At 35.6% G+C, this 22,487-nt stretch overlaps 1 protein-coding gene across 1 annotated transcript in view; it reads right to left on the bottom strand.

Annotated features, from left to right (window-relative positions):
- The window catches only part of LOC129280349 (uncharacterized), a 105,183-nt gene extending 83,957 nt beyond the window's left edge, over positions 1-21,226 (bottom strand). Inside the window, exons 1-5 of the mRNA XM_064112195.1 lie at positions 21,215-21,226; positions 20,839-21,028; positions 19,915-20,075; positions 13,432-13,518; positions 4,666-4,798 (exon numbers count right to left, since the gene is read on the bottom strand). Coding sequence (XP_063968265.1) covers positions 4,666-4,798; positions 13,432-13,518; positions 19,915-20,075; positions 20,839-21,028; positions 21,215-21,226 — 583 coding nt within the window. The remainder of the gene's footprint in view (positions 1-4,665; positions 4,799-13,431; positions 13,519-19,914; positions 20,076-20,838; positions 21,029-21,214) is intronic.
- Positions 21,227-22,487: the final 1,261 nt, after the last annotated feature.

Below are 22,487 nucleotides of genomic sequence, written 5' to 3'. Positions count from 1 at the left end.
ACCATTCAAACTCCAGATTTAATATGAATCGTAAAGATTTATTTTAGAATCTCAAAGGATTTGACTTCAAATCATAGAGCTTTACATTCAATTCTTCACAGATTTAATCTAAACCCAGTGTTTGGCTGGTCTCTATTCACAGCTGATCTGGGGCCCGGAACACAAAACTTTATTAGCAATGATCGTAGAACATTTTTTCTACGATTGATTGCATTGACTACAATGTACAATCAATCGTGAAAATCAAGCGTGCGATTAATCGCTATCCTTTGTGTTACGGGACCCAGGATTTACTTTAAATCCCTGTGATTTGGAAAGTAGGCTACCCCTTTAAATGAATCACACCTCCTGACTATCAATTACAACGTGTCTTGAATTCCAAACAAACCATGAATTCCCAATAAATCACATATTGTACTCTCTATCTGATGCCTGCCCAAGCATTCTACCATTTGCACTTTGCATGAAATCAGGATGCCCACGTTTCCTACTATATAAACTCACTGAATATTTAAAAGCCGCAATTGGCAGTAGAGTCACGTTCTCGAGGTATAATCAGAGACGGGTATTTAACTTAAAATGAAAATGCGGATGACGGATCTACTGTTGGCAAATTCAGCTATGCCCATTTTTATTGCAAGTTGTCGTAAAAAATAAGTTTGGGAATTTATCACCAAGGGTCTTGCCTACTGCACATATCCCAGCAAAAAAAAAGAGATTTGATTGGGTGTAGCCAGGAAGGTATTAAAAGGGAGAATTCTTCTTCTTATTTTTTTTTTTTTTTTTTTTTTTGAAGGGGCATAAGATATAGAAGCGTGGAAACAGAACTAAAGATGTCACAGTACTTCTTGAGCAGGGAGTTTTAGAGAAAGTCCTTAAAAAAGGAAATATCTATTATGCTATCACAGATTTTAGTTGGATGAAGTTCTGATATTGTTTACAAGAGCTTTTCATGTTGCAAAATAAAGAAAAATTAAAACTTTATGTTACTTCACTGAAAAGTCCCCCCAATAATCTAAGGACACATACATGTACATGTACATGTACATAGGCATTTGATTGATTATAAGGTATAAATCTTATGACAAAGTGTGCGCTTATTTTATGCTAATTATTGAGCAATAAACCACTTTCGACCAGAAAGATGAGAAACATGCAATTTTCATGTACACATGCAGTGTACATATGTACTGAAACCTGGGTGACCATTATTGTCTAATTTGTTTAAATCAACTTTGTTACTGCAACCATTACTGGAATTTATATAGCTTTCTTCATCAAGTTCATGGTCATGTATCGACTCAGGAATACTGGCCAAGAAGAATCATTCATTGACAACATCAATATATTATGCAAATCAAGTTCACAGTAAATAGAAGCACTACAAAATGTACACTAGTACTAGTATATGCTTTTCACACTGTACTTTTTTCCTTAACCCCGGGAAATTGGTGGGGCTAAGGGGGGGCCTTAGCCCCACCAATCTCCCGGGGTTAAGCTTAGCCCACTTCGTTTTGACATGTTTTAGCAAAGTGGGCTAGCACGGTAAATAGTACGGTACTATCTGGCCCTGCAAAAAAGCAGGGTTAGCCTGCTTATTGTGGTGCTAGCACCGCAATTGCGGTGCTAAGAGATGCAGTGTGAAACGAAACCAGGCTAAGGAAAAGTGGGGCTAAGCAATAGCCAATCACAGAAGTCGAAATTGCACATTAATCACGCTCTGTATGGTAAAATCATCAATATTCATGAGCTGTGGGATAGTCCGGGGTTAAGGCGTTAACCCCGGCTAAGCAGATAGTATGGGGTTAAGAAAGACAGTGTGAATCCAAAAAAAGATAGTATGGGGTTAAGGATAGGATAGTATGGGGTTAAGGAAATGCAATGTGAAAAGCATAGTACACTAGTGACATTAAGCTGAATACCCTCCCCCCAAGCCCATATCTAAGAGAGAAAATGAAGGAACGGTTGAACATCAAAATAAATGTATGGGAATAAAATCAACATCGAGCTTAACTGTCTTAATAAAATCATCCATTACATTCTCTGTCACTCACGTGAAGCCTAACAACCGAACAACACACCGACAAGCTGCACAAATAAAATCAATTTAATTCATTGCCGCTGCTGCTGACCCATATTTAACTTATGCACGGCTGCTTGAAGCATTTGATGAGACCTTATATGTACTGTACTTATTCTTTACATTTGTTGTATTAGATTATTTAATCTAATCATGTTGACACACAGAACAGCATGGAAAGACACCTGGATTCGAAGATGCAACTCTTTTCATTTTACATAGATTTTTTTTTATTTGATAAAAACACAAGAGCTTGTAAAGTACATAGAAATAGTAGTGAAGAGTGCATGTATACATAGCATTATCATTGCATCATCCACTCGCATTCATTTTCTTTGATTAAACAGCTCGAGAAACTACTGGTACATGCGGATTCAATTTACGCCGATTGCGTGAGATTTTTATAGATGAATTACCGGTATGTAGTTCCTATAAAACTGATCTTGGTTTGACCCCCTGAAGACTGTATGAAGAGTGTCAAACTTTCTGTTCAATGTACTTTAGGAAAGTAATTTTCAATTATTTCATTATCAAAATGTGTTTGAAACTATGACTTATTTATTTACCGATCACTTTTCCATAACATTATTTGTATGACGTTTATTCTGCTTTGTATATTACATGTATGTATGTATATGTTGTTGTCATATTTGCTATCTGAAAGTGAAAATAAAATAAATTGAATTAAATTGGAAACAAATTGAATTTACCTGATATGGTGGTTAAAGGTCAAGTCCATCCCAGAAAAAATTTGATTTGAATAAATAAATAAAAATCAAACAAGAATAATGCTGAAAACTTCATCAAAATCGGATGGAAAATAAGAAAGTTATGACATTTTAAAGTGTCGCTTATTTTTCACAAAACAGTTCTATGCTCAACTCAGTGATATGCAAATGAGAGAATCAATGATGTCACTCACTCACTATTTTTTTTGTTTTTTATTGTTTGAATTATACAATATTTCATGTTTTACGGATCTAAAAATTATGACCATCTTGTTTGAGCCACAAAATGTTAAAACAATAGAATTCTACATGTTCAGGGAGGAATGAAAAATTTTCCGCATGACAATGAGGAGAAAATTCAAATATTTCATATTTCATATAATAAAATACAAAAGAAATAGTGAGTGGGTGATGTCATCGGTCCCCTCATTTGCATACTGACTAGGATGTGCATATAACTGTTTTATGAAATTTAGCAAAACTTTAAAGTGTAATAAATTTCTTGTTTCAGATCCGATTTTGATGAAATTTTTAGTGTTATCCTTGTTTGATTTTTCTCTTTCTATTCAAATCATCTTTTTGTTCAGGTGGACTTGTCCTTTAAAGACACCTGCTCCTCCTTTGTCCCTCTACAGTATTACCCCCTCGTCCAATCCTACCTGTTTCCTTTCCACCCCCCCCCCCTTCAACTTCCTGATAGTCTCCTCTCCATTCTCTTCCCCTTTCTCTTCAAAGGTTAAATTTACATTAATTTCAAAATCAACTGTACATGTATATGTATATACAATCCTGTCTGTTGTGAAAGATCATTTGCAAATGGACTGTTTCATTGATAATTCATCATTTTCAATACAAATATTCATCTATAAAGCATTAATTAGAATTTAGCAAAAACCATCCATTATATTAATTAGAGCCTTGAAGTTCAATCTCAATCATTGAATGTTTATACTCTTTAAAGACACCTAGACTCTTATTGACATAATTTAAAACGGCATTAGGATTTTTTTTTTAAAGCTTTTCTGCAAAAATCAACTGCATGTCAGCCATTCAATTGTGAATCGCGTGACATTTACACAAAATTACAACTTCTTATTAAGGTAATAATTACTTGAAAATCTATGTTACAGACTTGTTTTTCCTATTTATTTCAAAGTATTGAGAATTTAGAATTTACAGTCATTTTTGTTAGAGATATTTCAAGTGACTTGCGTGATGCAACACTATTGAAAAGAAACCTTTAAAAATACCATTTGCCTTTAAAATATAACTTGAATTGACATTTGAATATGGAATTTAATTTTGATTTTGTTAGGATTTTTATTCAAGCTTGAATTTAAATATTGAATTGAACTTCAAATCAAATTTGAACAATTAAGGTTTGAATTTAAATTTCACATCAGATATAGATAAGAATTTTCATTTTAAATCCATATTTGGAAACACATTTGGATTTGGATTTAGATTTGAGTTATAATTTGAGTTGAAATAGGAATTTCAGTATGGGAATAAAAGATTTGAAAATTCATTTGAATTTTGGAGGTGCATCAGGATGTCCAATTTGAAATTGAAAATGGAGACTTGAAAGAAAATTCAAACTTCATTTTGTATATGTACAGTATGTGAATTTGAATTTTATAATGAATGCAAATTTGAATGTGAATGTAAATTTGAATTTGAATCTCAGTTTGGATATGAACTGGAATTGGAATCTGAATCTAAAACTGGATTTGGATTTGAATTTGAATTTAAATTTGAACTTTAATATGAATTTGAATGGGAATCTAAATTTGAATTAGAATCTAAATTTGAATTTGAATTTGTATTTGAATTTGATAGAAATTGCTTGCATCTTACCTGGGTATACAGGTTCTTCATCCCTCATGACAGGAAGCTCTCGGCAAATCTCACCATCATCCTCATCACGTGACATCCATCGTTGGCATGGAAACACAATCTCCTCCCCTGTATGGGTATCTTGCATACGGACCTTGGGAAGAAACAAAGAAAGACAGAAGTACAAAACAAGTTAAAGGGATGATTGATTCTCTATTAAAGAAAGCAAATTAAAAAAGATGTGCATACATTTACATGTACACATCAGTAATTACAATAAACACAAAATTAAAATTAAAATACAAGTGTAAAAAAAAAATAATTAATGAAAAATCTTTCTACATGTTCCTTAATTTCAAGTCAGAATGTGCATTTGAAGGTAATTTTATCCAAATTTTGAATTGAATTGATTTTTTGACAAAAACTATTAAACAGGGAGGTACATGTATGTCACTATATCTTCAAATTAGATGTATTAAAAATAGTCAGGTTGATACATGTACATGCAATGTTACATACTTTGTGAATGTGCTTTATTATTTCTGTTTCACTACTTAATAAATCTTCATAGAATAAATCAATTTTACATTTAATCCTCATAAGTTTACAGTAATGATGCATGATCTTAAAGAGAATAAGAAGTGGAATGCCTCTGGCAGTCTCGCCTGCATTACGCGATTCGTTATAGCAGCAGTGCTGACTTTTAAAACAGCTAAATAATTATTCACAAAAGAAAACATTCATATGATAATAAAATACTATGTCTATTGACCCAAATGACCTTTGACCATGATCATGTGATCTAAGATGTGTGCAAAACAATCATTTAAACTTGATTACCCTTAGTTGTGATGCCAATTCAACAAATACCCCCAACATGGCCAAATTTCATTGACCCTAAATGACATTTGACCTTGGTCATGTGACCTTAAACTCAAGCAGGATGTTCAATAATTACCGTGTTTACACTTGATCGGCTTTTGGTTCAGAACCAAAAGCCGATGCAGAATCGGCTTTTGGTTTATCTTGCATCGCGTTTACACGCTGTTACAGCTTGCGGTTCAGAACCGCGAGCCGATGCAAAAACCTGAAATGATACGCACACCAACAATATACGTCATAATAAAGACAACGCTGGATCTGTGCGATTACAATTACGTCACAATGGTAAAGTAAATGAAATGCGCACCAATTACCGATGCAGAATCGGCTTTCTGTTTACACCACGTAGTAAAAAAGCCGATTCTGCATCGGCTCGCGGTTCTGAACCTACTACTTTGGTGGTGCAAATTGCCGGTTCTGAACCGCGAGCCGATGCAAGTTAATCGCGTTTACACGCTATGAAAAAGCCGATGCAAAAGCCGATTAAGTGTAAACACGGTAAATACTTCATGACCCTTGTGTACGTTTCAAGAACTAGGTCCATATACAACAAGTTCATTGACCCTAAATGACCTTTGACCTTAGTCATGTGACCTGAAACTCACAGAGGATGTTCATTGATAATTGATTACTCTTATGTCCAAGTTTTATGAACTAGATCCATAAACTTTCAAAGTTACAATGGTAATTCAACAAATACCCCCAACATGGCCAAAGTTCATTGACCCTAAATGACCTTTGACCTTGGTCATGTGACCTGAAACTCAAGCAGGATGTTCAATAATACTTCATTACCCTTATGTGTACGTTTCAAGAACTAGGTCCATATACAACAAGTTCATTGACCCTAAATGACCTTTGACCTTAGTCATGTGACCTGAAACTCACAGAGGATGTACATTGATAATTGATTACTCTTATGTCCAAGTTTTATGAACTAGATCCATAAACTTTCAAAGTTACAATGGTAATTCAACAAATACCCCCAACATGGCCAAAGTTCATTGACCCTAAATGACCTTTGACCTTAGTCATATGACCTGAAACTCACAGAGGATGTACATTGATAATTGATTACTCTTACGTCCAAGTTTTATGAACTAGATCCATAAATTTTCAAAGTTATGATGGTAATTCAACAAATACCCCAAACATGGCCAAGGTTTATTGACCCTAAATGACCTTTGACCTTTGTCATGTGACCTGAAACTCATGCAGGATGTTCAATAATACTTCATTACCCTTATGTGTACGTTTCAAGAACTAGGTCCATATACTTCCTAAGTTATGATGACATTTCAAAAACTTAACCTTGGGTTGAGATTTCGATATTGATTCCCCCAACATGGTCTAAGTTCATTGACCCTAATAGACCTTTGACCTTAGTCATGTGACCTGAAACCAGGGCAGGATGTTCAGTAATACTTGATTAGCCCTATGTCCAAGTTTCATGAACTAGGTCCATATACTTTTTAAGTTATGATGTCATTTCAAAAACTTAACCTTTGGTTTAATGTTGACGCTGCCGCCATCGCAAAAACGGCGCATACATGTAGGCTATAGTCTCGCTCTGCTATGCAGGCGAGACAAAAATAATTCCTTATTTCATGGATATGAACAAATAAAATGAAAATAAAAGATATTTACAGTGAAAAGCATTAAAATCAACATCATTCTTTGTATTAAAAAACTTAGGTTGATTAAATTTCAGTTATACTTGTATGATCTTCATCTATTCAAATCATTTTTAACTTGTGATTGATAATATTCTTTATTATGACAATGCTACATGTATTTATTTGTAAACCATACTACTCATTTTTCAACCGGGGAAAAAAAACTAAGAGAGATTGTGTTTATAAAAGAAAAATCAATTAATTTGACAATAAATGATCTATGAATACACCATACAATAAAAGCACTCTATATTTTCATCATTGTGATGCACATACTTTCCAATTCACTCTTTGGAAAGTAAATGCCATAAAATAAGGCGAAATAGACCATTTGCTTTGTCTCTTTATAAAATGAAAATAGGAACATTCCCTGCATTTATGCTGGTGAAATGTCAAATACTGATGAAGCTGATAACATTGTGAAACTAATTTTCCACTCAGATTGATCACAATACTCGCTTCTCTCTATTTTCAAAGAAAGCAGCCAGACCAAGCGTGTGCCAAAGAAATGAAACCTATACTATAGCTGATCCTTTCATGAGGCAAAGGAGCAAGAAAATCAATAAGTATTGACAATAGATAAAATAGGTTTCTGTTTGGTTGGATGTTGTCAATACACGGACTTGCAAACACTCGAGGTGAACGGATGTGCACTATAGCAAATACATAGGAACTCAGTATATACCTTAAGAGTATTCATGTATTAAACCTTGAAACATTGAATGAAGATTTCTTTGATGGAATTTTGCAGTTGAATAGGAAAAGAGTTGTTTTTTTACTGAGGGCAAATTGCAAAGTTGTATTTCAGACACACAGTATCATGGAGGTAAAACTCCATGCATAGTTGCATACACTGCCAAATTTGTTTTGCAGAGGAGATAAAGGGTGTGGTGATGTGGGGAAGGGGTGGGGATGTTGTTTGGAAGGGGTGGGGATGTTGTGTGGGAGGGGATGGGTGTTGTGGGGAAGGATTGGGGTGTTGTGGGGGAAGGGGTGGGTATGGTTTGGAAGGGACGAGGATGTTGTGTGGAAGGGGTGGGATGTGGTGTGAAAGGGGTAGGGATGTGGTGTGGAAGGGGTGGAGAAGTTGTGTGAAAGGGGTGGGTGTTGTAGAGAACGGGGTGGTTATTGTGGGGAAGGGGTGGGGTGTTGTGGGGAAGGGGTGGGGTGTTGTGGGGAAGGGGTGGGGTGTTGAGGGGAAAGGATAGGGTGTTGTGGGGAAGGGGTGGGGTGTTGTGGGGAAAGGATGGGGTGTTGTGGGGAAGGGGTAGGGTGTTGTGGGGAAAGGGTCGAGTGCATGGGGAAGGGGTGGGGCTAGGTGTGGGGGCTGATTATCATTCATGAGCAGTTACTCGATCATGCACTTATAATTTCTACAAGAAAACATTTAATGTAGAATCTCCTCATGATATATTATATTCTTATCTCAGAATCTCTTCTCACGATACATTTTGATCAAAATTTATGCACCCAACTACCCAGCTTAAACTCATGGGATATGCACCTTATACAATAAAAGGTTCATTGTAATAAACTAACCCAAAATAGTATTTTAACCTTTAAAAATAAACAAAGGGTGGTTTTCAGAGAATGGACTGATATGGAAGAGTCATGTCATTCCCCTTTTGAGGCCAGACAATTTTATTATAAAATACAAAGTTTTAAATACTGTATGTAGACATATTAAATCTGCCAACCTACACTATCCATGTTTTCCATATATTTAATCAACTTTATATATGAAGTCCTTATAAAACAGAGCATAAAAAATTCCATTAATTCAACAAAATAGGTATTCAAGTAGCAACATGTTTACGAAATTGTTGTTTTGTAAGGGATAATAAATGGATTTCTTATACGCCAACATGTGAATAGTAATTTTGCATGGTGGTATGGTCCATGGATGACTATTCTATGCCAGACTAAATGGTTCTATGCATCACCCACGCAAGTGTGGTGACATTGCTAGGGGCAGGGGTTGACTACCCCCCCCCCCCCTGAAATAAAAGGAGGGGGTAAGAGGGGAGGGGAATAGAGATGAAAGAAGGGTCTAAAAAAGAGAAAGATGGGATGTCCTGGGTCCCGTAACACAAAGGTTAGCGATCGATCGTAGGCTTGATTATTACGACTGATTGTACACTGTAGTCAATGGAATCAATCGTAGAAAAAACGATCATTGCTAAGTTTTGTGTTACCGGCCCCAGGTCACACATGTTGAAATACACTTTGTAGGGCACTGCTCAGTTAACATTTACAATTAATTGCACTAAATGACGAAGTGATGTTGAAAAATTGCAATTTAACAATTGAATTTTGAGTAATTTTGAAGTTCAAGTTCAAGCTTTTCACAGGACGATCTCGGTTAGAACTTAGGAGTACATTTTTTAGTCAAAGAGTAATTTCTGACTGGAACAGACTGCTTACAGAAGTAGTGAAAGATAAATCAGTGGAAAAGTTTAAACATCTGTTGGATAAATTTTGGTGGGGGAAAGATTTTAAACCTCCATTTCTCAGTGCACGTACATGTAAAGTTTCACAAGTTTAAACTGTCTAGATAATCGTCAATTACCAGAAGTAAAGATCGGAAAACCTACAGGAGAAGTCCTTCATTTCCGTACCTGATGTGATGTGATGTGATGATGTAATGAAAGTGAAATTATATTATAAGGAATCAAGTTATTGAAGAGGCATTTCGATTTAAATGAGATTGGACAAAAATGAAAATTCCAGTGATAACATATTGCACTGTTTTAACATGTAATTACCCTACTATTCATTTGTGAAAAAAATTACATCACTTTTTAGGTTTTCTTGCCTGCCCCTATATCAAAATAACTCTAGTGTTGCCCCCTTCGCCCACTCATGTACTAATAATCGCATTAAGAATTGGTATATTTGTAGCTATTCCCTACAAGATGCCGGCATATATGTGGGTCAGGGCTGCGGGAGGACAATTAAACAGACAGAAATTTTCGAAGCTCTAGAAGAACTTTCTCTTTGATATGCAAGATCGACACCATCACTGGTCATAAGAAGATTTGGTCAAAATTGTCGGCTAGATGTGTTTTTATAGATGAATATTATACTTGCTTTCTCACAATTACTTTGAATATCAGAAGTATGTCTCTTTATCAAAGCACTAAGCTGCGATTTTTATTTTAAAGTAAGCTAAATGAAGTGAAATGAGCAATGTATGTTCATGCACATTTAATGTATGCACTTTAATATGAAACCATTCAAACACTATAATACATCACATGCCTACGTGCAGACATATATATATGTAATTAACTCTTATGACAGGCTGAATTAATTCTGAAGTGATATAATAATGACTATTGTTCTTTTATAGTTTCTATCAATCTTTATTTCCTAAATACACCATTGATATCAATATTTATTTTGCAGATGTTAATGAACAATCATAGCTCTGACTCTGCTGGTCTAAAGATGAAAGAGAACTATTCAATTATTACAGTTTTTTAATTTAATTGTATGAATGTGCTATTTCCAACATTTGCATGCAAAGGGTTAAACTTTTAATGTCAAAAGCTAGTGGGTAGAAGATCCTGGCTGAAGACTTGAGATTCATATCAAAGATCACATTTCAAATCACAAGATGAAGAAATGAGATTTATGGCTCAGTCACATTTCCCCTACCACGGCCGTACAACGAGTCAAAAACAGCAATTTTTAACATTTTTTGTACCAGCTACATGATATGGTTAGAATAAAAATGAATGAAACGGCCGTTTTCAACTCGTCGTTCGGCCGGCGTTGGGGAAATGTGACTGCAGCATAAATAATAATGTTCTCTGAATGGGAATCACTTCAGACAAGAATCTTGAGACAAAGGCCAGTATAAAAACTACTTTCTTTAGCATCATTGATTGTTACAAAAATGGGTAAATAGAGTGGCTTGAGAATCTTGAGACATTCACTTAAAAAGATCGACAAAGGCCTGTATAAAAAATTACTTTCTCTAGCATCATTGATTATAAAAACAAGTGGGTGAATAGAGTGACTTGTAGTTGCTGAAGACATAAATTGGAATGCCCTACATATTAAAGCAGTCTACTGTTCACTCATTGTGCATGCCATGATATTTCTGGAAGTATCTATCAAAATGGAATTAAAAGCTATTCATGTTGCACCTTTGTTCCTTTGTTTCCAAAAAGGACCCTTCTCCGTGATTTGAAATATCTGAGGATATTAGACATTATTCTCAATCTCAGGACATGGGCTTACTACAAACTGATCAATTGCTTGACCTCAGTGCCCTTCTCATAGGCCTTTTAAAGGAAACCAAAACCCAAGAAGAAAAGCAATCTTATTTGAAAGAGTAAAGTGAGAGGAACAATTGTTAAAAAGTTTAATCAAAATCGGTTATGAAATAAGCAAGTTATGGGCGTTTAAAAAGTTCTGTTGTACTTTCTATGGGGATCATCAAATTGGCAAACATGCTTCAAAATGGCTGATTTTGTGGACAACTCTCCATTTGTTTTGTACACAAATTTTCAGATTTTCCTCATTATCTTTCAAATTGCATCTTGCCTCCTTCTGAGCACAACATATGTCATGGGAAAATATAATTCACACAATATATGTATGTCAAGGTCAGGAGGAGAAAATGTAAAATATGTAAAATAAAGGGGAAAATCTGAAAATATGTGTACAAAACAAATGGAGAGTTGTCCACAAAATCAGCCATTTTGAAGCACGTTTGCCGATTTGAGGATCCCCATAGAAAGTACAACAAGACTTTTTAAACGTCCATAACTTGCTTATTTCATAACCGATTTTGATGAAACTTTTTTAAATGATTCCTCTCATTTTACGCTTTCCAATAAGATTGCTTCATTTCTTAGGTTTTGGTTGCTGTTTCTTCATTATTTTGTCTTATTTGTGGTGCAATACACATTAAGAAAAGTGCCCTATAGAAATATGTCATTGAGCTAAAAATATTGAAATTTAGGTTATACATGTCATATGAGGGTTTGATTTGTTAGCCAAATTTTCTGAAAGCATGGAGGCAGGACTGGAGTTTCACTAAAATATAGAACAATTTACGTTTGATATGAGTCATCCCATCTTCATAAAAAAAGTGGACGCAACCCCTTTCGATAAAAACTCTTAAATGATACGTAACGTGTCCTTTGGAAAAGAAGGTCTAGCCTTCAGTGGTAAATATAATGATCTTTTGAGTAATATCTATAGACAGAATAACTCTCTGGATCTGAGAAGCTCCTCTGTGCACAGTGATTTACATATGTACCAAGTCAGCACATTCACACTCACATGTACATGTATAAGAAAATGCAATGATTCATACTACAAAAGTACATTCACGTAGAAAAAACAATTATACTGCAAGTATGAACAGGGTCTCAATTTCAAAAACACGAACCTGTTAATATGAATTAAAGTATGGATACCAATGTAAAGTGACGTTACAACGCTACAGGGTACAAGGTACATGTGCATCTAAAGTAAAAATATGATGTCCTTGTTGAATATCAGCAAAGAATGAATATGGAATAACGGTAGAAATTTGATGCATCACAACTGTGACGGTCAATATTTCACAATTACTCTGCAAGGAAAGTTTAATAACACTGTATTAAAGAGTGGTGCCCACGCTGATAATACAAGCATGAAATATGGAATGAATTTGAAATGAAGGTCAAGTTTTGATAGGATGTGACTGTCATTTAATAGGATTATCGAGTATCCCATTTCTTTGAAAGCATACTTACAATGCACAATGTATTTAGCAAAGGTTGTTTTTATAATTCAGAATTCCATCCTACCTGTGATATCTCTCTCTCTCTCTTAACTTGTTTGTTTTATCATTTTGTGAAAGTTTGAACCTAGGTCTATAGCTCAATTTTATATGAAGGTCACATTTTGATAGGCTGTGAATATTATTTAATATGATCATTGAGTATCCCATTTATTTTGTTTAACAAAAGCATGCTGATATTCGACTTTGAAAACACTTTTTTTGTGTGCTACAGTGAAACCTTAGATCCAAGGAAAAAAAAAAAGTATTCAGGTCTTAAAGTCAGTGGCCTCACCATGGTATTATATGGGGGGGCAAGATGAACCGACGTTGAAATCATTATTTTTCTTCAATTGAATAATATTACAGCATTAAAAAATACAAATGTCCGGTTCCAGCCCCAGTTTTCGAAACCCATCGTTTTCTTAAAAATTTGTTGGTTCTTACCTCTTCGCAAAGCCATCCAGCAAACTCCGTCTGATTATCATGACCAATCCTAATCTTGTAGATCTCACCGATGTTGCCAACTTGAACCTGGACAAAGAGAGATCAGTAAATCGATATTATTGATCACTGAACATTTCTACATACTATCTATCAAGACCGCATTCTTTACTGGCCTAACATGCATTCATCTACTTTCATTTCATTATCATCTTTCATAAACGATATGTTGATATCGATATGATTATCACAAAGTATGTTACACAGCCTCTTCGTAAACAGCATAATGTTGACAAAGCCTGCCTGGTAAAATAAAATAAAAAATTACGGTAAATAAAAAATGAAATTAATGTTTTGCCTTGTTATATTCTGTACAGCTTTTTTAAATAAGGTATACACTAAATGAGCTACAGTAGACATGAGAAAAGGGATCAACAAAATAGTTTTTGTATAAAGGCCTTCGGAAATTGGAAGTTGCTTGACTATTAAAATGAAAACATTAAGTCAACAAATATTAATCTAAAATATAATGTAAAGTTTGGAAGCCACCAAGATGAAGGACTGTTGAGAAATATAGAGAATCCAATCTCAACTGTGTACTAAACATCGTCTCCATATAAACTAAGCTACATAAGCTCTAAAACTATAGTGGACATATTAAACATAAACCCTTCTGCAAAATTCTAAGGCTAATTCAAGTTTGTTGTCACAGCAAATTTATTGAACTTTTCATCATGAAAAACAAGAACAGCACTGGGGGCAATAAGGAATTTTGAAGTCTATTTGAGGATCATGGACGGTCGATCAATCCTTTCATGAAAAGATTGATTTTCAAGGTAAACTCCAGCCTGCAGGCCAACCTTAACATTTAAAACATGGATCAATCACAAAGCGAGCCTAAATGCACATACTCCAAGTCTATTGCAGCTGACTGCGATCGGCTGAGGCTGGAGGTGAAGTTTACAGAGCATTTCTAGTTCTCAGAAGAGACATTCTTACACAGTAACATTTTTTGTTTCCGCTTGAAAGTGTTGAGCTACATGTAGTACAGTTGTGCTCAAAAGTTGGTGAACCCCAACACAAAATGCTCTCCTTCATGCTGATGGTTGAATGTAGGCAACAACATAACAATGGTTGGCAAGCCCAGAGACACAAACTTTATTGAATGTACATGTAATACTTTGTCACCTGACTTCACAACGAAATATAGATAAACATGGCAGAACAAGTATTCATTTTATGATAAGGTTGGGCACCACTGTACATGTATATTCAAAATGAATAAATGAATTAAATATGTTATTAGGAAGATGGCATTTTGAAATGAGGGTGGGGTGGGGGCCCCTGAACTCTGGGGGAATTCACACTGGCTATATCAATATGTGACCATCCACCCCAAAACAAACAATAAGTCGCCCAAAATGAATTTTGAGATTTTCAATGACTTTGAACTAGCACATCCTATTATAATGATATATGATTTGTTAAACTTGATCAACAATAACTCACTCAAATACTTAATTGAATGCAGAAAAAACAAAGCGAGAGCTTCAGAAAATAACATTTGAAGTCCTTGTTCGCTCGAGCATGAGATGGGCACACTGTGCCATTTCAATCAAACTTCCAAGCAGTCTGCAAAAACTTGTGTCAACGAAACTCTTGTATCTTGTTTTCTATTCAACTTTACAGCTCAAAATTTCTACAGTATAACGATGAAGAAATACTCCTTCAGACAAGCTATGTTTTGAATTTTTGATTTTTGAAGACCAATTTTCAATTTTGGCTATTAACAGAGAACCTTCCTTGGCGACTTACTGGTGGTTTTGAGCTGGTTGGTTACATATGTTAAAGGTTTTTTTTTATCATTGATCAAGACATATTAAACTTGAAATACATGTATGTATGGAGCATTTTCTCAGGAGTATACTGTATTATGATTATGAGGCAAAACTTTGTTTCTGGACTTTACTTTTGCCCACTTACCAGAAAACACATAATAATAATAATAATATTCAGCATTTACATGTATATAGCGCTTAACACATCGGAACGACGTCTCTAAGCGCTTTACAGATATATTATTACCCCGGTCATCGGATCCTTGCATGCCCGCATACAATGTATGCACCTTCTCCACTCCCTGGGGAGCATTCCAACAAGAGTTCTAAGACTCAATTGCTAGGCATACTACATAGGCTTTTGCATCCTACCGGGTACCCATAATTAAAGTATATTGTTTTTATTTTTTTTTACTGGCTAAGACATGACATGTTAATGGTGTGTTCTGATTTGCGACTATCAAATTAAAAAAAATATATTTTTGGTCAAATTGTTATTTGAAAATCTACGGAAACGGGCATATTTCTGTGGTTCATCATTTATCATATATAGATATCTCTTCCACTATATTGGTTTTGGTTTTCTTGTGAGTTAAAATTCCTTGATTTGGAGTTTGTACCTGTATCACATCACAGTGTCATCACTTGTTTAGCAGGTAAAACACAAAAGGCATGTGAGAATATTACAAGTAAAAATTGTGTAATTTTAACCAATGAATTGCAGACATTATCAAGAGGTTTTGAAAACATTAAGGATATATAGCACAGTTTAATGGCTTCCCTCCAACTCCCCCCCCCCCCTCCTGGAAATGCTTATTAAAGTTTCTGAGTTTGTTTTATTGCATCCAAGAGTTGCTCAATAGACCTACACATGCATTACATTTTCTTGGAAGCATTTTTACTGAAAGTGAGTGATTTTTCACTGACTAGGCCCTCAGCCAATCAAACACAAGGATTTCAGTAGCTTATAACAAGAACAAGTGAGAATCACTGACAGGATGTTTCAGGAAACCCTCTCCCGGATATTGCATTCTACTCCTGCGAAGTGAGCCAGAGCAAAGTCTTCATTTCCTGGGAAAGATTGCCTGAAGAAATCAAGATTGATAGAATAATTCAACTGCTATTCTTTTTCTATTCCCTTTTTACTCAGTCTGCAATAACGCACGTGTAATGTTGTGAACAAATGCACATTTTGACATTCACATGGTGAGCTCTTTCACATCTTTCCACTGCTTGGCAATCTATCTGCTGAGTTGATTTCAAGGGGAAATAACATTCATTTCAATATTCTTTTCACACTGTCAAACCTCCCATTAAAAGAAAAAGAAAACAAATAATGAATAAACATAAAACGAAAACAAAATAAATATATAACCAGCTAAATGAATGAGTACATGTAAATGAATAAATAAATAAACAAACAAACAAATTAATCAATAAATCACTTAATCAATAAGACAATAGAAGAATAAATAAACCAATAAATTTCTGAAAATAGAAAATTAATCAATTTATGAATTAACTTCTTTAAAATGTTTCCCTCTTCTGTTTTTTTCTTATTTAAAAAAAAGTAGAAAAATGCCACAGACAAGTATGCACTTTTTCCCTCCCACCATTTCCGTACATCTCCCCCACGCATCTGACATTTAAATTTCTGTATTTAAGCCCACAATCCAACGTCTGTAACAATGTCAATTGATATTCATCTCAAATGGCAGCTAAAAAATAATCTCTGCTTTTATTAGAATACAAAAGCATGCCTAAATCTCACTCGGTGCTTCATTAAAGCCAAACTAAAGCAGTTGCAGAGAGAAATAAATTCAAGAGGTCTTTGTAAAGCACAATGTGGTTTGTTACATGTAGACATGAATCACAGTCAAACCAATGACACCATCACAGATCAGGGGGGTGTTTCACAAAGATTTAATTAGAGTCGCACTTAAATGCCGAAGCGTATACATGTATCATATGCAATGCACAATTTATTTATTAATATGCAGAGGTAAGTGTCCTCTTTGCATGATCTGACCAATGCAGTTATGCCTTTTATAACGCACATTACATTAAACTAAGCATTTAAGTGCGACTGTAAGTCATACTTAAATCTTTGTGAAACACCCTCCCCCCCCCCCCCCTGACCTAGACAGTTTTGTCTTTTTTGATAGTTCATCAAGTAGGCCAAATATTGTGAAATAATGAAAAGTAGCAGAAAATTTCTGACACAAAATAAGCACACATGGGCACATGTAATACATGTAATTGTAGCTTGGAATGTAAGGTTCATATTACAATTTCAATGAGCAATCACTCATTTTCTATACCAGTACATTGACACATCATTCTTATTTATGTATATATATATATACATGGACACTTTGATAGCAATTTTTTCTCACAAATTTTATAGTGATCGCTACTAGAATCCGGTTCGTGTCTTTAAAGCACACATCAAATCTGATCCAGTGCCTCATTAACATTCACGTCCATCAGCATCCCATACGTGTACGTATCTCTCTCCCTGTCTGCAACTTGACTACTAATACATTCAAGGATTATCCCTGTAATTAGATAGTATACTCCCAATCCTATACACTCATAGAGGTGCTGTGTGGATCAGCGGCTAAGTCTTAACCTGTGAACCAGAGGGTTTGGGGTTCTAATCCCAATCCAGCAAAGGTGTAATTTAGTAAGGCAATAATCCACACCTGCTACCCTCTAGTCTACCCAGGTTGTGGACATCTGCCTGCATCCTATTATACAAAGCATGCAGAAAACAATTTTTGTCACTTTATACAGTGTAGCTACAACTGTATGAGAATGTAATATCCCTGTGCTAAAAAGCTTCGATGGGAATGGACTGTGTGCATACCGTAGTGTAGGCTAACCAGAATATGATGCCCAGGGTAAAAACATTTGTTAATCAATCATAATAAAGGAGGGTATTACTCCAATTCATTCATGCTAATCCATGGATATGCATGCATATTAATTAAAATCCACCTCCATCAAATTAATTCCACAATACTAGCTATGGTACAGAGAAGGCGGTACAAGTAGGGGAAGCAATAACAGCCCCCCCCCCCCTACACACACATCATGATTTCCCAAATGCATGCTACAAAAAAAAACAAGATGACCCCTCAAAAAAGAAGGAAAACCAAAAATGAAAGAAAGTATGAAACACAGTGTGCTTGTATATCTTCCTAGACAATAGCCCTATTTTCCATTTTACAACAAAATATAATCAAATTTTGCCTTTGGGTCATTTTACCCCCCCCCCCCAACCTCCATTACCTGGGTTTATTTCCAATTCGTCCAATTGCCAACTCGCCTACTATCATTTGGTCTACCATCAGTTCGTCCACTCACCATGTGGTCTACTTTCATTTAGTCTAATGCCATTCTGTCTAATAACCAATTGGTCCAATAGCTATTTAGTAACATTTGGTCAAATTGGACTCAGTGTTACATTGTGCAAAATGAATGAAAATGAAATGGATATTAGACCAAGTGTTTATGAGACGAAATGGTCACAGACGAAATGGTGATTACACGAAGTGATGATTGTACCAAATGGTTAATGACCAAATGGTTGTTAGACGAAATGTTGATGGACGGAATGGCATTAGACTATAAATGAAAGTAGACCATGTGGTGAGTGGACGAGTTGCCAGTAGACGAATTGGCAATTTACCCCTGGCTACACCCTACTACCCTCATAGAACATGTGACACGAGGGTACACGAGTTCCTCCTGTAACTGATTATCCAAGCCAAATCAAATAAAGACTGATGGATGCATTCTCTCCCTGTCACGTCTAGGCCGCGTCTATGTTTACAGAACAGGCACCGGCTAATAAGGATCATCTATAAACAGTCTAGTAGTGCCAATAAGAATTAACAGCCGACTTGACGTGTGTGGATGGGTGTGGGGTGATGATGATGATTTTGGTTCATGTTCACAAGGTGCATGTTAGTTTGTCTTGCCCTTGTTAGAGTTGCTGTACCATACAAACTCAAAGAGTATCATATAAACATTGTTTGAGGAAAGAAGATAATTGGATAATCTTTGGGGAGTTTTTTAAACTATGTTTGCATCTTTTTATTATTTATTCACTTTTTTGGGAGGGCTATTTAATCTCTACACAATTTTCTCATCCTGTTGCGTGCTAATTTTGATCTCACCACAAATCCATTTTACTCCCTCCCTCTCTAATTCTGGGAGTGTTATGTCTTTTTATCTCTCCCTCCTTGCCCGCCCTCCTTCACTCTCATCTCACTCTCTCCATCATCAATGTCAACTGGCTCTAAGGCTACCCCATATTCTTTGTAATATTTTTATTTTGTCTTGTCTTGTTCCTTTATACAAGAACTGAAAATAAATGAAATGAAATCGAGATCACGAACTTGAGGGTCAGCACAAAAGAAATTGTTTCATATCTTCAGTAGACCCATAAATGGATGCATGTTTTCATTTCAATTTCTTTTCCTGATTGGAGAACAACACCTCCTACAATAAAACTATCCTACTTTAACACTACATGTATTTCATTCTTTCTTTATCTCGTAGTATTTAATCAATATAGCCAAATCTCTTCTCTACATGTACACTCTCCAATTTTCATGCAATAACAATCCAATGTACTCACATTAAACTCATCTTCATTGCCAGCTTCAAACCTGCCTTCTCCTGATCCCAGAACGATGTCCTCAGACTTGCCCTTCTCACCGTACACCGTGACGGATACTGTCGCATCGGTGCCGGCCGCAGGGTTCTCGTCGGTCACTACCCAGGCACGCCATTTACCACCTGATTGAAAGTTATCAATAGCAAAAAGTGTTAAGAATTGTAAAGCTTTTATGAAATAAAATTCATTCAACTCTTGTCTTGACTGGTTACGTCCTGGGCTTTGTTGCAATAAAGAGTAGCGTTTAAGCGCAGTTAAAAAAATCAAGTGCAACACCTACATGTAGGACCCGTAACACAAAGGTTAGTGATTAATCGTACGCTTGATTTTCACGATTACTTGCAACTTGTAGTCAATGCAATCAATTGTTAGAAATGTTCTACGATGATTGTTACGTTTTGTGTTACTGGCCCCTGATAGGTGGAATATCAAGTTACATTTGAATTTCGGAGATGTGTTCGATTGCAACTCTTTGTGCAAGAAACCCCTGGACCTATAAAGAAGTGTGATTGATTGAATAAATGTAAGCTATGAAAAGCCAGCAGTGCTATACATGTAATTTTGTGTTTTGTTTATATGCGCCTATCCCTTTGCTTGTGGGTTATGCCGTCGAAATCAGGAATGCAGTCAAGGCCAGGTCACAAGGCAGCTGGATAAAATTTTCTCCCATAGATTTTGTACATGTGACTTGTACGGCAAAATGTGGCCTCAAGGCCGGCCTTGACTACATCCGTGGTAAAGATCAATAGTTACAAAATCTTGGCAATTTCGCTATAATATAAGAAATACAGAATATAAAGTGTTTAGAAGTCAATCAATAAAGACATATTCTTTTCAGTTTGTAAATTCAGAAGTACACATATCTATATTAGATTATTGACTTACGGCTTTTCTTCACAATCTTCTGGGGAGGTTGTCCCCCGATATCTTCCGATTTTCTCCTCAGATTTTGCCTCGTTGAGGGCGCTGTTTTGAACGGGGAGCTGTCGGAGTAGGCAGCGGGTTTGAAGGATCCAGTAGCCTGGAGAGCCACAAATAGATCAGGACCTTGGAATACTGCTGAAAGGCTTGGCACCTGCAAAATACAAAAAAAATATATATGATTCCTTTCATGATATAAAATGGGGATTACAATGTTACAATTTTGAACATGTGTATGTATGTACAAGGGTCAGGTGCACAGAGGACATAAATTGTAAAGCACAAATTGCACTCTCAATTGCCTTTCAGATTGATTGTTAGCTATTAAAGAAAAGCAGACACAACAGTTCATGGTTGCAAAAATAATTTATATAATTATGACTACATATATATGTATCATGTTAAACAATTCTTCCTGATTTCAAACTTTCAGGTACATGCACTGGTGGATCCAATTTAAATTAATTATAATGTAAAAATGCTGTTAAAATGGAAGTGTGCCTCCACTTTTTTTTGCTTGTCAAAGTTTTCCTTGGGGAAAATGTGCCCCACCCCTTATGGAAAATCCTGGATCCGCCCCTGGATTTGGGTATAAGGATGTAAACAGGTTTTGATGATATAGTCCTGGCCTACAATTTTCTTGATATGAACCAAGTTGTGTTTTTTTTACTATTTATGACAAATTAAAAAAAAAATTATATTCATATCTACCAAAGATAAGAGAATCTGATTTTTTTTTTCATTAACTATCTATTGTACAGTAGTTCTGGGAGTAGAGAAAGACTGTGTGCAAATGCAATGGAAAGAGAGAGAGGGGGGAGAGAGGAAAATATACAAAAAACAGATAAATGATGATACCGGGAAAGGGCCTGGGCGGAAGGGGGGAGGAGAGGAGGTGGAAAAATTGATAGATGTTCGGAGAGATAGAAGAGTGGGCAAGGGAATAAGGGAATAACGAAAAGTCAAAGAAGAAGAAAAAGAAGAAATATAAGGAGGAGGAGGAGAAAAGGAAGATGAAGAAGAAGAAGGATAAAGAGGACGAGAAGAAGAAGAAGAAGAAAGAGGAGGAGAAGATGAAGAAGAAGAAGGAGGAGGAGAAGAAGAAGAAAAAAAAGAAGATGAGAGAGAGAGAAAAAGAAGAGGAAGGACAAAACAACAAGTAGAAGATGAAGAGATTATTAAAGAGAAGGTGGAAGGAAAAGTAGGAAGAAGGGGGAAAAGAAGAAAGGAAAAGGGATACATATTTATAGGAAAATTTGAGAAAAAGTGAGATTGGGAGGAAAAAAGGAGAGGATAGGAGTGATATGGAAAGAAAGCAGGAAATTGGGGCTGAATATATGAAAAGACACAAATTTAGAATTGCAGAGGTGTTCCACCAAATCAGATTATACAATTATATACCACAAGCAGTCTCAATCAGGTCATCTCAAAGGAACACGTCCTAATACAAGGGATGCGGTTGCCATGGTGACAAGACAACCATGTGTGAAATCTTATCCTCCCTTCAGGGTCATCTTTAATGTCTTTGTAACAAAGAGAAAAACAATCACATGTAATAGGCAGGAAGGAAGTTGAGATGTTTGCCATGCTATTAAGGGTCCACTTTCAATTTT

This window comes from Lytechinus pictus, chromosome 17 (assembly GCF_037042905.1).
Source record: "Lytechinus pictus isolate F3 Inbred chromosome 17, Lp3.0, whole genome shotgun sequence".
NCBI classification, from domain to species: Eukaryota; Metazoa; Echinodermata; class Echinoidea; order Temnopleuroida; family Toxopneustidae; genus Lytechinus; species Lytechinus pictus.
This window is presented reverse-complemented; position numbering and strand designations above follow the sequence as displayed.